Source organism: Lobosporangium transversale (assembly GCF_002105155.1).
Source record: "Lobosporangium transversale strain NRRL 3116 chromosome Unknown BCR41scaffold_6, whole genome shotgun sequence".
In the NCBI taxonomy this organism is placed as follows: Eukaryota; Fungi; Mortierellomycota; class Mortierellomycetes; order Mortierellales; family Mortierellaceae; genus Lobosporangium; species Lobosporangium transversale.
Window position 1 is genome coordinate 842,901 of NW_019028984.1, and position 12,637 is coordinate 855,537.

The 12,637-nt window shown below is 41.9% G+C and overlaps 3 protein-coding genes and 1 non-coding gene across 4 annotated transcripts; 2 read left to right on the forward strand and 2 right to left on the reverse strand.

The window, feature by feature from the left end:
* Window positions 1-202: 202 nt before the first annotated feature.
* BCR41DRAFT_347922 (hypothetical protein) lies at window positions 203-4,110 on the reverse strand. The gene is made up of 3 exons (XM_022023188.1): window positions 3,979-4,110; window positions 3,591-3,775; window positions 203-2,960 (listed from the first exon to the last, which is right to left on the reverse strand). The coding sequence occupies exons 2-3, from the start codon at window positions 3,636-3,638 to the stop codon at window positions 258-260; spliced, it is 2,751 nt and encodes a 916-aa protein (XP_021884545.1). The 5' UTR covers window positions 3,639-3,775; window positions 3,979-4,110; the 3' UTR covers window positions 203-257.
* A 427-nt stretch (window positions 4,111-4,537) lies between these two features.
* Window positions 4,538-5,007, forward strand: BCR41DRAFT_347925 (hypothetical protein). The gene has a single exon (XM_022023189.1). It carries the CDS (start codon window positions 4,574-4,576, stop codon window positions 4,745-4,747), a length of 174 nt encoding a protein of 57 aa, XP_021884546.1. The 5' UTR covers window positions 4,538-4,573; the 3' UTR covers window positions 4,748-5,007.
* Window positions 5,008-9,500: 4,493 nt separating this feature from the next.
* On the forward strand, window positions 9,501-9,572 carry BCR41DRAFT_t32. The gene has a single exon. It is a non-coding gene; the product is annotated as a tRNA-Cys (tRNA).
* Window positions 9,573-11,411: 1,839 nt separating this feature from the next.
* Window positions 11,412-12,637, reverse strand: BCR41DRAFT_347928 (hypothetical protein). The gene has a single exon (XM_022023190.1). The coding sequence runs from the start codon at window positions 12,567-12,569 to the stop codon at window positions 11,535-11,537; it is 1,035 nt and encodes a 344-aa protein (XP_021884547.1). The 5' UTR covers window positions 12,570-12,637; the 3' UTR covers window positions 11,412-11,534.

Genomic DNA, 12,637 nt, shown 5'->3' on the forward strand with positions numbered 1-12,637 from the left:
CCTGTCGTATCCGTTCCTTGCCAACAACTACCCCATCTTTAAGATTTATTCTGACTCGATTTAAAAATCAAGGCTAAAAATGCTAAATTAATCGACATATGAAGATAGATATGAACAATAAAGCAAACTGTCATAAAAATGGAGTGGATTAAAGAAGTTACTGCAAAGGGAAATAATAATAATAATAATAATAACAATATTTATTTGTTTGGTCTTAGTCCGAGTGGGGTATGATAATCTTTACTTTGTATTGACCTCTATGCAAGCACTTTCTTGATATTCTTCCAGATGGACTTTCGTCTTTCGTTCTTCTCCATCTTTTCGCCATAGGTTTCGTGGATGTTGGCTTCCTCATCGTTATCTTCATTCATCGTAGACGAAGCTGTACTTGAGGACGTATCTACAGTCACTACAGTGGTAGAGGTGACGATAGTGGAGGATGAATCTTGGTTTCCAGAAAACATAGAACTGGTGGGTCTACTCTTCAACAAGGTCGACAATCTCTTCTGCTTCTTCTCAGTCTTCTCAGAGGAAGCGATCGTCACAGTCGTCATCACTGCGATCACAACTCCTGCAGAAGTTGAAAGATCGACTGGAGACTTAGTAGTATCACTAACCAAAGTATTATTCGAGATCTGGCTCTCCTCGGTCAAAGGCAGGGTAGCGATCTCGATAGGTTGGCCTTGCAAGAGAACGACACTATCCTCACCATCAGTATCATTGTCATTGGCATTCAGAATTTCCATCTGAGGCTCCACATCCCCAGCAGGTACAGAGTCTTCGATCACAGTTTCTGGGATCTGTTCGACAATAATGCTCTCTCCATGTTGGATAGGCTTGATCGCCGTGGTCAGCTTGTGTAGACGACCGCAATTCACCTCGGGCCTACGAATGAGCGTGGTCGTATCCACTGTCTCCTGAGCCTCGATGCTGTCTTGAGTATCCTGTGTCGTTACAATCGGTTTACCCTCGGAGGCAGACATCACTGCCGCTGTCACTGTTCCCGGTGCTGACGCTTCTATAACTGCTGCTGGTGCAGACTCGATCTCTTCAATTGCCTTAATGGCCTCCGCCACAGGTTCTTGGGCCCTTTGAACATTGAACTCTTCCAAGAACATACCGCCCGTGGCTTCGACAGCTGTATTATCCATGGTTTCCGTTTTATGAACGGACTCACTCGCAAGAATGTGCACATCTTTGCCAGTAGTGGCAATGGTTTCTGACGCCGTTACGTCCTTATTCGTATCGGTGACTATTTGACCATCAAGATGATTGAGGACCCCAACAAAATGCTCGGACAGATGAGTAGGATCATTGACTTTGAAATAAGGCGCTCCCCACACCCCACCACCGAGCTCACGGATAATCTTGTCATCTTCATCCTCCTCTTCAATTACAGATGCTGTAATAGATTCAGTCTTGTTGTTGTTATCTTGAGCTTGGATATTAACAGCAGCCTCAGTAACCTTGATCTCAGATTTGCTCGAGGTCGACTTTCTTTTGCATTCTTTAGTGGTGGTTTCAGTAACAACGGGAGTGATGAAAGGCTCTTTGGCCGTGACAACTTCTTCCTCTTCATTCTTCTCCTTCTCCACAGCAAGAGTTGAAGCAGAAGTCTTATTTTGAGCGACAACAAAATGCTGCGGCAAAATCACTGGATCGCTCATTGTAATTTCAGTTGAATCCGACATGTCGCCACTTAATTGGTGAATTGTCCCATCGACATCCTCGTATTCGCCACTCCTCTCTTTTTCTTGATTGTGCTTGGAGCGTGCGATCTCTTCCATTTCTGGTTCGGGTATGACCTTGTTTTGGGCTGCCTCTGTAAGGATAGGAACATTGGAAACCTCCGTTTCGGAACCTTGTTGCACTGGCTGCTTCGATTCCTCCTCTTTCCCATCCTCCTCTCTGCTTGTTGTTGCAGAGGCTGTGAGTGCTTCGTTCAGGGAAAGGACATTGTTGAGGTTTCCGGCTTGATCTCTCTCGAGCTGCTGGTCAGGATCTGTGACCCAACTGTTGTTATCCAAAACAAACTTGTAAAGAATCCTTTTTTTATCCCTTTTATCGTCGGGATGGCGATACTTCTCAGAAGCTTGTGATTGTGGATGAAGTTCTTGCCGCTGCTGCTGCTGTTGCTGATGTCGAACAAACTTACTGAGAGGGATAGATACTTGACCCTCGAAACGACAAGTCTCCAAGTTGTAGATCAAGGGCTCTGTCCGTTCCCACGAGTTGAATGTACCCGTGACTTGGACAAGTTCTGGTAGAGAGGCTACAGCAGCAGATGATGATGAAGCAGTAGAACCGGAAGTGATGTCCTTGAAGCTATAAAAGAATTTGACAATAACAGAGCCAGCGGAAGGGCATTCGAGTGTGGCTATGGCACTATTGCTACTATTTCTGTGGGAGTAACGATGTGATTGGCGGTGAGGATGAGAATGGGCATTAGGATAAGAAGTCTGTTGTTGTTGCTGTTGTTGTTGTTGCCTAAGGTGGCGCTGGTTTCTATGCTTTTGGTGCAAATGAGGACATTTTGGCTTGACGAATTCGAACGTTGGCGCAGGCTGAAGCGAGATTTTGACGCAGGTTGTTGCAGGGATAGATGAATTAGGACTTATCCGGTTAGAGCTCACACTGTTGCTATTACTTCCTCCAGTGCGATGGCCGGTATGGCTAGTGCGAGCATTTGCGTGGGACTCTCGAGAAGAAAGCACGAGTGATGTTGATCGTGAATAGGATGGGCCCACAGATTGGTCTTCATCGTCAGGCTCGGGGACAGGCCCAAGAAGCAATTGCTGTTGTTGTTGTTGCTGTTGCTGTTGCTGATCTGAAGAGTCTTTTGGATCTGGTTCAGACGCAGCAGTAAGTGAGAGAGGAAGATAAGGGAGGATAGCCTCAAGGGTTTGATGTGACTTGACAACAATGGATGGGACAGGCACGAAAACTGAGCAGCTTACAATCTAGAAATTAAAAAAAAAAAAAAAAAAAAAAAAAAAAAAAAAGTTGAAGAGCTGTATTCTGACATCACATGGAACGAACGAACCCTCGAGCGGATCAAATATGAAAAACAAAATAATAGAATTGATCCTTGCAGACGACGGGGGCGAGATAGTCATGATTAACAAAAAGAATTACCCAGGCCACACAACACTTGTCTGTCATGTCCCAAGCTCAATTGTGCACAAAAGCAAGTGTTCCCGTTACTTTGCTGAAACATTGAAAAAGAGTCATGGCCCGTCCAAATATGGTAAGCAAAGAAAACAACCAAAAGGAAAAACGAAAGAACCAACTCAGGAGCAAGGACCAAGCGGAGCACAAACATCAACAAACACAATAATTGAACACAAACAAAACGGGAGAGAAAAATGGAGGGCGTGGCCTTTGGACATGTCCAACAATAGGCGGCGAGAAGAAATATGGAGGATGAGAACCAATAGAACATCAATGTATCTGTTTTGATCCCTTCTCATCCCATACACTGCCTGACACATGTTCAAACACACACGAACCATGGTCCATGGCCAAATCACCGGAAATAACAAATAGGAATAAATGAAGTTGTATAATAAATATTTAAATCAAAGCGTTACCTGAATGTTCCCCAAATAGAGCAGAATCTGGATCTGTGTGGTCAGCATGCTTGTTTGATTTCTGCTCTTTAGGATTTGGACTTGTTTGTCTGGGCTGGGCTACGCGCGTGGGGAATAGAAAAATGAGGATGAATAAAGAACTATTGACAATAAATAACGATGGTATATGTCTTCGAAGGAACAAACTATGTTGCAAAATGATATCAAAAAAGTATCAAACAGGCGAGAGCAATTCGTTTAGTTTTTTTGTAAGAGCATTCAATAATAGACCATCGAATGTAGAGGTCAGATCAAGAAACAACAATATAGAAATAAAAAAATAAAAAAAAAAAAAGGAGTTAAGATTCTTGGAGATTTGAGCGATGTAGCTATCTAATATTGAACGCACGATTTGTCAAGGGTTGGAGAAAGAGGATGATATCAAATAAAAAGCATTTGTCTTGAAGAATTTTGATATTTTGTCATCACAAAGAATCAAGAAGGGGTAGGCTAATTACAGTGATGAATAGAAAATAAAAAAAATGAGTAATGGGAAGAAGAGCAACCTGGAGCACTGAAAAGGAGAAGAAAAACAAAAGGAGAAAGGGGAAGAAGAGCGCCTTTTCTGTTGTTGACTGGTAATAACGATTCACGCTTTTGGCTTTGACCATGGTGGGCGACCAATGCGTTATCGATAGCTATCAGGTCTAATGGATTCTAAGGATGGTATGCGTGGCGTGGCGTGGCATGGACCTTATCATACTGTACATACTGTTAGGCCAACTGAACTAAAGTAAGAAAGAACACGAACCGCCTTGAGTCAAGTCAATTGGGGTTGAATCGAATGTTGTGCACCAATAGGGCACGGATGCAGGGAAAATGCCCTTTTTTTACTTCTCTTGTCATATGAAACGAACAAAGAGGGACTTCGCTGCACCATTTAACATTCATCTTACTATCTAACCGAAAAACAATACACAAGCTCAAAGAAACACAGGGAAAACATGCTGCAGCAAAAAGAGGTACCCATCTCTGTCCTGCCACTTTTTCCTTTGCATGTTAAGATGCACTTAAACAGCATCTACCTCACATCAACACATTTGTACACTGTACACACCATGCACATCATGCACACGCGCATACTTTATCTCTCCACGACTCCCTCCACTCTTTTCTAATCAGAGCAGAAGGATACATTTGAATGCTTGTTCACTTCAAAGCAAAACGCAAAAAAAATTACACAATCACGAAGATTTTCCTCTTGTGTACAAAGTCCATCGTAAACAATTTGTTCGTCAATGTGCTATCATTATTATTGTGATGCAAGACAAGTTGTCGTTATTCCTTTTCCCTTTGTTTGCACCACAGTCTAGTCCTTGTTCCGATAGCGTGAGTAAGAAACAATAAAAAAAAAGATAGTGCGAGGAAGAAGGAAGGAAGAGAGAAAGAAAAGAAAAAGAAACTAAGAGGCTATTAGGTTTACTAACCACATCAATGTCATAATGCGATGAAAACCCGGGAGAAACGAGACCGAAGCGATTTATAAAAACATGTATCAAGATATGAACAAATAGAAAAAACAAAATGAGAAAAAGGAGAACAGACTATGGAAAAGTTGATTTGCCTATCGTCATGATTTCTTCGGGAAGGATGTTTCTCACCTGTCTAGTAAGAAGCAATATTTATTTCTTCTTTGACATCCTCTTCTCCCCTTGTCGAATGTTGTCCTTTCGATTGACTTTTTTTTTTCAATCGGTTCGTACAAACACGATGGGGTAGAAGATGGAGAGACCGACCGGGTAGAAAATTCTAAAATAAGGTGGACAGAGCATGGCTTACAATTTTTTTCTTTTTTTTCTTTTGTTCCACCCACATGCTTAGGTCTACATACTTTTCGACAAACAAATGGTGAGAGAAAAAAAAATTGCGGGAGGCACATTCTGTCGGACTCAATCTCTGTTTTGCTTTAAAAATAAAAAAATAAAAAGTTGGATTTATCCATCTGTCACAGTTCAATTTTACCACAAGGGCGTAAAAAAAAAGTAGAGGATCCAAGCATACGTCTGGACTGTTCGCTTTGCAACCTTGTTGATGTTGCGCCATCCTTGGCATGCATCGCACCTGTAAGAAAGGTCTATCAAACAGAAGATTTGTTTAATATGCCCTTAATGGTTCATTTGTAGCCAAGCCTGTGTTTTTTCTTACACATGTGCATGCTGCACCATGCAGCGAAGGTTTAGGTCCATCTGCACTGACCTCGAATTTCTTGTCCCTGAATAGCCCTATCATCAAAATTTACTGCTTCTCTTTGTTCTCTTTTCCGTTTTCCAGGGCACAAATTAATATAGAAGATATAATAAAAATAAATGTCAATCGAAGCTCCTTTAATCCGTTTTTTTATTCCATGAGACCTACTTCCTTAGTTTCTATTTCTTTCTTTAACATGTGCTTTTCATTATTAAAGGCATGTAAGGGAAGAGAAGTACATCAATGTGGTCAGGTCTGATAGAATACCACATCTTTAGTTCTCTCCTTTCTCTTTGATAATAGTGCAGAGGGAAAACCCTGTTAATGAATAACCGATTGGCTAATGGGTCCTGCTGAAGATATCACTATGCAGAGGAATCTTCATCCTTGTTTTCCTTCTTTTTTTATCTTGATATTTATTCGGGTCAGTAAAGTATTATTTTCAGAGGAAGCGCGAACACTGGGAAAAAATCAGCAGGTAGAGTTTAAGAATCTGTTGCTTGCGCATCTCAACAATAAATAAGATTCGGCTTTCTATAAAAATAAAAATAAAAAAAAGCTTGGCATAATTGTATTTTTTCTTAGCTTCATGTTACCAAAGGTGACAATGCTGTGATCTCAGTACATATTCATTATCAGAAGAAGGGTTTTTTTGACGCCAGGAAAGACTGCTTAAAGAAGTTGGATCCCCATTGCATTGGTCAAATGAAAAACTCCTAAAAAAAAAGGCGGGCGACCGTGCATTTAGCTCGTTTTAGGCTTGACCATGAAGCCTCTTGGTATGGCGACACATCTCTGCGGTACCCTTGTTGTTGGAAGAATGCATAGAGCACTTGTTATGGATATGATCCAGGATCGATCATTGTCCAAGTTGTCAAGGTTTTCTTTTTTATTCTACTTATTGAATTATCAAGGCCTTTCACTATCGATGATATCTGAGCGGGGATAGCATTGTATGTGTTTGGACTATTTATGCTAACAAAGATGGTGGGATAAATGATTGTCTATCTAAGCTTTCAGCCTCCTTAAGATCCATTTTGTGCGGCAATCAGAGAAACTTACCGCCTCGAAGCCATAACGGGCCATACTCGCTGCGATTTACTCTCTCGAGCTTGCGTGACTCAATTTAGTAAGGTCGAAACAGCAACTTCTCGATTGTGAGTCGTAGAGGCTTTGCCAGTAGACAAACAAAGCAACCTGACCGTTATTTTTTTCTCTTGTTAAAACTGACGAATTTTTTAGCCCATAATTTTTTTTTATTTTTTATTTTTTTGATAATAAGAACCCACAAGGCCTCTAGCCTAAACGTACTTGAGGCCATCAAATGAACTACTAAAAGTGAACCTGGCAAAGAAAACCAACCTGACGAGTGGGCGACTTGTGAGAATGGGCGCGTCACGTGCCTCTAATGTCGCCTTTGAAGCCCTTATTGTGAAGTGTAAGACCATCCCTCTGCCAGGCCCACTAACAAGGAACATGAGAAAACTAAGCCCGAAGAGCTCGATCATGGCATTAAAAGCCTTAGTAAAGCACTACTATACATGTTGATCTCCCATGTGGGAGCCAGAGAGAGCAGGACCAAATCAATCAGTAGAAGAAATATTCAAGATTGTAAAATTTTAACTACAGTGACATCGGCAGCTTTCAGGATGCTGAAAATAATCTACTCAACCGCGCCACGGCCAATCACTTGGACGACTCGAATGCATCATAAAGTCATTTTTCTAACCAGTGAACGAACTAAAACGACACAATAAAAAATGGTCGAAAGCTTCAATGCTTAACATTTCCCCAGATGGAGTGCTTGTCATGGTGTGTGAGCGAAAATGAATACTGTGCTAGAAATGCTTCGCCCGGATTCCAGATTGTTCCTTACAGCATAGATAAAGTTTTGCTTATAGTTTTAGCTCTGTACTTCCTGAGGATAAAGCTTTCAGGCCTACTTCATATATTACTACCATAGCATTTGTATCGCAACTCAGGTTGGCTTTGGCCGAAACACTTGAGCCAAACATGAATTGTTAAGCCTAGGAATTTTTATAACAATGTAAATTTGATCGGCATGATGTGCACAGACGTATTTACTTTCCTCATTTCACGTCGTTTATTCTTTTTCACCCGAATTTTTTCTCACATACTTTTTTTTTACAATCGGTTCTCACCAGATCGTGAGGCTATATATTTTTTTTTAATGACGAGGGCCCACGAGGTCATCTAGGATTACTTTTTTTTTTTTTGATAACAAGGACCCACGAGGTCATGTAGGATTTATTTAGATGTTAGCTCTATAAATGGGTTGCCCCATTACTGGGGTCGCAAATAAAGCGGTATCCAATAATCGACCGAAGCCGCATCGTCATACTGCCACAGTACTACATCCTGTTCATAAACCACGTCAGCATTGAGTAGACTTCCTTGGTACCAGAGGACCTGTGGCACGGCTCTACTCCCTACTTGGCCTGTTGTGCGCGAAGGTCATCCTTTAGCCGCTGTCCTCAATCACCAAAAATTTACAGCTTTCCAGGCGCTCCATAATCGCCAATTCCACCTGCTGCCGGTAGCTTGCCGCCACTCGCCGGTCTGCCTCAGTCCTGATCGCCTTCACATCTGCTGTTCGTCGTTGTCCCTGGTGAGAGCCAAAGAATTCACCTCTGCTACGTCTGTGCCTCCCAACACAGTTGCGTCCCCTGGCGCGTTTGCTCACAGAGGTGATACCATTGTCTCTTTCCCAGTTGACGGTGACTTTGCAGCGTCTATTCCAGATTTCAGTCCTGCCGAGTTCCTCGATTGACTTGACAAAGCGGCAAACAATGTACCTTGAGATCGATGCTGTGGTTCTGAAGATCGTTTTTTTTTTTTTTTTTTTTTTTTTTCTTTTTTTTTTTTTTTTTTTCCTGTTAACAAGAACCCACAGAGGTGAGGAATTTTATTTCATAATCTCGCTCTAAAGTAATGATATCGCCCTCAACTATGAAACAAGCGAAACTCTCAAAGTTCGCACGGCATGGCTGTGAAGAGCCAATTCGTATCCATGTTTTTCTCTACCAATGTACACCGTGATCGGTACTCGAAGTCCATCCTTCCGATGTGGCCTGTTGCGCCCGTGAAAAGCCGCGGAGGCTGGCGTGCCGACTCTAGCTAAGGACGACTTTTAATTTTTTCTATTCGATCAAATCCACTGGCATGTGGACCCAAATCTTGCGGGATTGGTCTGAAATTTCTACTTTGGACTCCGTCAAACTTTGTGATCATCGCTGTCCTAGTCAAGTGGGTGGATGGGGGGATGTGCTGCCAGATGTACCGCTGGTTCGGCTGGGGGGTGGAATATAAACCTAAGACATGTGGCCAGCCAGGCGACTTAGGGTAGTGCACCCACGATCTTAGCCTTAGCGGAGAACACTAGGCTGTCTCGGAGAGAAAGTATAAAAACTCAAGCAAATCCCTGACCTGGCACATGTTTGCTTCACTTTATGTGCCTTAACCAGGACTCGAACCCGGCCCCTGGGCTAGACAGGAGGATGCCCTGACGAGTATACTACTCAGCCATTGGGCTCTTAACAATGACCCACGACGCCAGAGTTTTTTTTTTTTTTTTTTTTTTTATACAAAAGCTGGATTAGTCACGTGGTGAACAGTCTCTTGATACAAGTATTATATAAAATACTACAGGCGACCAGAATCGTCGCAGGATTAGCTCAGTGGTAGAGCAGCCGACTGCAGATCGGCAGGTCTCCGGTTCAAACCCGGAATTCTGCTTTTTAGTATGAAGTTATTTGCATGGCCCTGTACTCACCTTATTTGCACGGGGATTAATCTATTTGGCAGCCCATACCAAATATAGTAATTTTTGCCTCTATTTGGCAGCCTACTTCTGGGGGCTGCCACCTAACTTCGCACTCTTGGGTGGCAGCTGGGCTGCCAAATACATTACTTTTTTTTTTTTTTTTTTTTTGATAACAGGGTCATAACATCAGTGGTAAAACAGGCAGCGTTCTGTGGATACATTGCCTTGCACAGCTAATGCCGCCGGAGGTACTAAGGGCAGCGGCGATGACATCTTCACAAAACAGCCTTCAATGTACACGGTTAGGGAATGATTTATTGAAGACGTCTAGGTAGCAGGTGAGACGCGTTTGCTCCGAGCGAAAACCTCTCATAGGCATTGATCTCCAAATGGCACCTCCAAAATTGTATGAGCGACCTACTTGAAAAAAAAAAAAAAAAAAAAGTCATTAGTTTTCTAAATGAGACAAGACAATGTCACTACACATAACTATGACGTAGAAGACGGGAGCTTTATTAATTTGAAGTATGAGCGTTATATATATATACGGTTCCTAGGAATGAAAAAAAAAATAGTTAGAGGCCAAATAACGCTGGGTGGGCTGCCAAAGAGAGTCTTGAAAGTTGACTATATTTGGCAATGGGCTGCCAAATAGACTAATCCTTTGCACGGGGTCTTTATTTCATCTACAAGCGCCAACGTGTATCCTACAGATTACATGATTGTAGCTTTTTATTTCGAAGGAAATAAGCGAAGGTGTAAGTCTCGGTGTGGAATTATTATTTCTGTTGGAAGTTACAGTGCCGTAGGAGCTGCGATACTCATCGCGCTCTGCTGCAATATTATGATAAAAAAAATTAATATGCTAAAAAGGTTAGCAGTAGAAATTAGTGGCAATAACGCACCACACATAGACGCGATAAATCCTTGATATGAAGTTTTTAGAACGAACCTTTGTCATCCTACAGATAAATACATAGTTGCCTGGTATAAGTCCCTCTACCAGAAAATGAATAAATATCCCATGGGTGTGGTGTGTGGACCGATATCTTATTCTCATTTACTTTTCTACTGCTTACTATCTACAAAATATTTTTCACACTCTATTCCGCTCGACAGTCACCCGAAAGAAAGTCTGGTCAAAGTGGGTTATTTATTATTTTTTTTATTTTGAATCTCTGACAAACAGCTCATTTGTGACATACAAAAACGCTTCACCAACCAAGATGGAAATTTACGCTTTTATTAATGAGGCCAATGTGGATAATCAGTGAAGTTTTTGGGCAGTACATGCTGAGTGAAAACGGCAAGAAATAGGATTGAAGACAGTGCTTCTCTTCATAACCATTTCAAAATTTTATTTTTTTGATCAAATTTTCTTTTAGATGACTGTACAATATGAAGCTAATCCCTAGACGCAGTGAGCATCTACATGTGCTGCTGAGTATGCGACACTGCGTGCTAAAGACGACCCAAGGCAAGTTCTGGCTATTATTGGTGAAAAACCAACCCTGATTGAACATGATAGGACATGAGCAGTTGAAGCAATTGAAGGTGTTGAAATGGCTCTGATGGATCGCTAGACTCAATGGAAGGAGTTCAGCGAATGTGCCAACATTAGTCAAGATTAGACATAACTCATAGGCTTTGAGAAAACAATATGAAGGCGAAGATCGTGGCGTTAGAACACAAGTGAATGAGTGAAACTTATGGTGAAGAATCAAAGAAGTTTAAAGTAGCTGCAGGAAGTTCAACCAGCTTTGCAATAAACTGAGTATAGATCACCTCATACATTTAGATGTGATAGCAGGGAGGAGAGAAGGAATGGACATTACTACCAGAAGGTAGTATTATGGAGCGCTTTAATAGTCCTGCGTCTATTGACATAGGGAGAAAACTAGTATATCTGCATATCACATGAGCTTTTTGCCTCATCAACGATGGTACTCGCAATATCCATTGAATTTCGGTAACTTTCGGCATGGTGCTCCGGTAGACCTTGCTATGCCCCTGCATTTGGCCGTGTCGGGGCTGTGGGTATCACAAAACATACCACGAGTCATTGGGTTCTTGCATTGTGCTCCGGTAGTCCTTGCTATAGCCATGCATTTGCGGACGGTAGGGTTGTGTATATCACATAAACCAGAAGGACTGTTTGTTAATTTCTTGCAACGATAGCCATTTGTGATATTGGTGCCTTGACATTGAACCTCGCGGTTCTGCTGGCTTTGAATCAATTCTCCAAGTATAGAAAGCATCTCCGATAGTGCTTGTGGCCCCCCATTATTTGCGGCAATAATAGAAGTCAATCTGGAAATTTGTGTACTTGATAGCCCATTATCTTGAATAGTTTCCTCCTCCTCCTCCTCCTCGTCCTCATCATCGTCCTCCTCTTCCTGTTCCTCTTCCTCGTCCTCCTCGTCCTCCTTGTCCTTCTTATTGTTCTTCTTCTTCTCATCATCATCATCATTTTCTTCTTCTTTTTCTTTTCCTTTTACCTTTTCATCTACTTTTCCTTTCTCTTTTTTCTTTTCATTTTCATTTTCATTTTCTCTTCCTTTTTCTTTTTTCTTTTCTTTTTCCCTTCCTTTTTCTTTTTTCTCCTCCTTTTCTCTTCCTTTTTCTTTTTCTTTTCCTTTTCCTTTCACTTTTCCTTCATCTTCATCTTCCTGTTTAGGATCGCCGTTGTTCTCCTGTTTATAATCATCTTTGTCCCTTAGTTCGCCATCAACTTCGCATTGCTGTTGCTGTTGCTGTTGCTCCTCTGCATCGTCCGCAGTAACGGCAACATTTATGATATCGGTGCCATTAGCCTTGGTAGCTGTGTGCTCAAATAGTTGCTTTGACGCGGTGGTGGCAGCAGCGTGAGAATGCTTGTGGTTAGGAGCCTCGGACAGAACAATGGTAATGTCAACGTGGTCAACAGGAAGTGCGTGTAAGTAAAGTTTGGTGAAGACTGAGGGCTTCATGTCCTGTTATTGAGTATGTGTCGAAGTAGGGGCAGCGTTGTCAGGAAGGTGGGTGGGAAGTTTGGGAC

Bases quoted from the DNA above. Each gene is read 5' to 3' on its own strand.
- BCR41DRAFT_347922 (XM_022023188.1), bottom strand. From the start codon at position 3,638: ATGCTGACCACACAGATCCAGATTCTGCTCTATTTGGGGAACATTCAG. The intron at 2,961-3,590 runs GTAACGCTTTGA...TTTAATTTCTAG, and splicing joins TCTATTTGGGGAACATTCAG to ATTGTAAGCTGCTCAGTTTT.
- BCR41DRAFT_347925 (XM_022023189.1), top strand. From the start codon at position 4,574: ATGCTGCAGCAAAAAGAGGTACCCATCTCTGTCCTGCCACTTTTTCCT.
- BCR41DRAFT_347928 (XM_022023190.1), bottom strand. From the start codon at position 12,569: ATGAAGCCCTCAGTCTTCACCAAACTTTACTTACACGCACTTCCTGTT.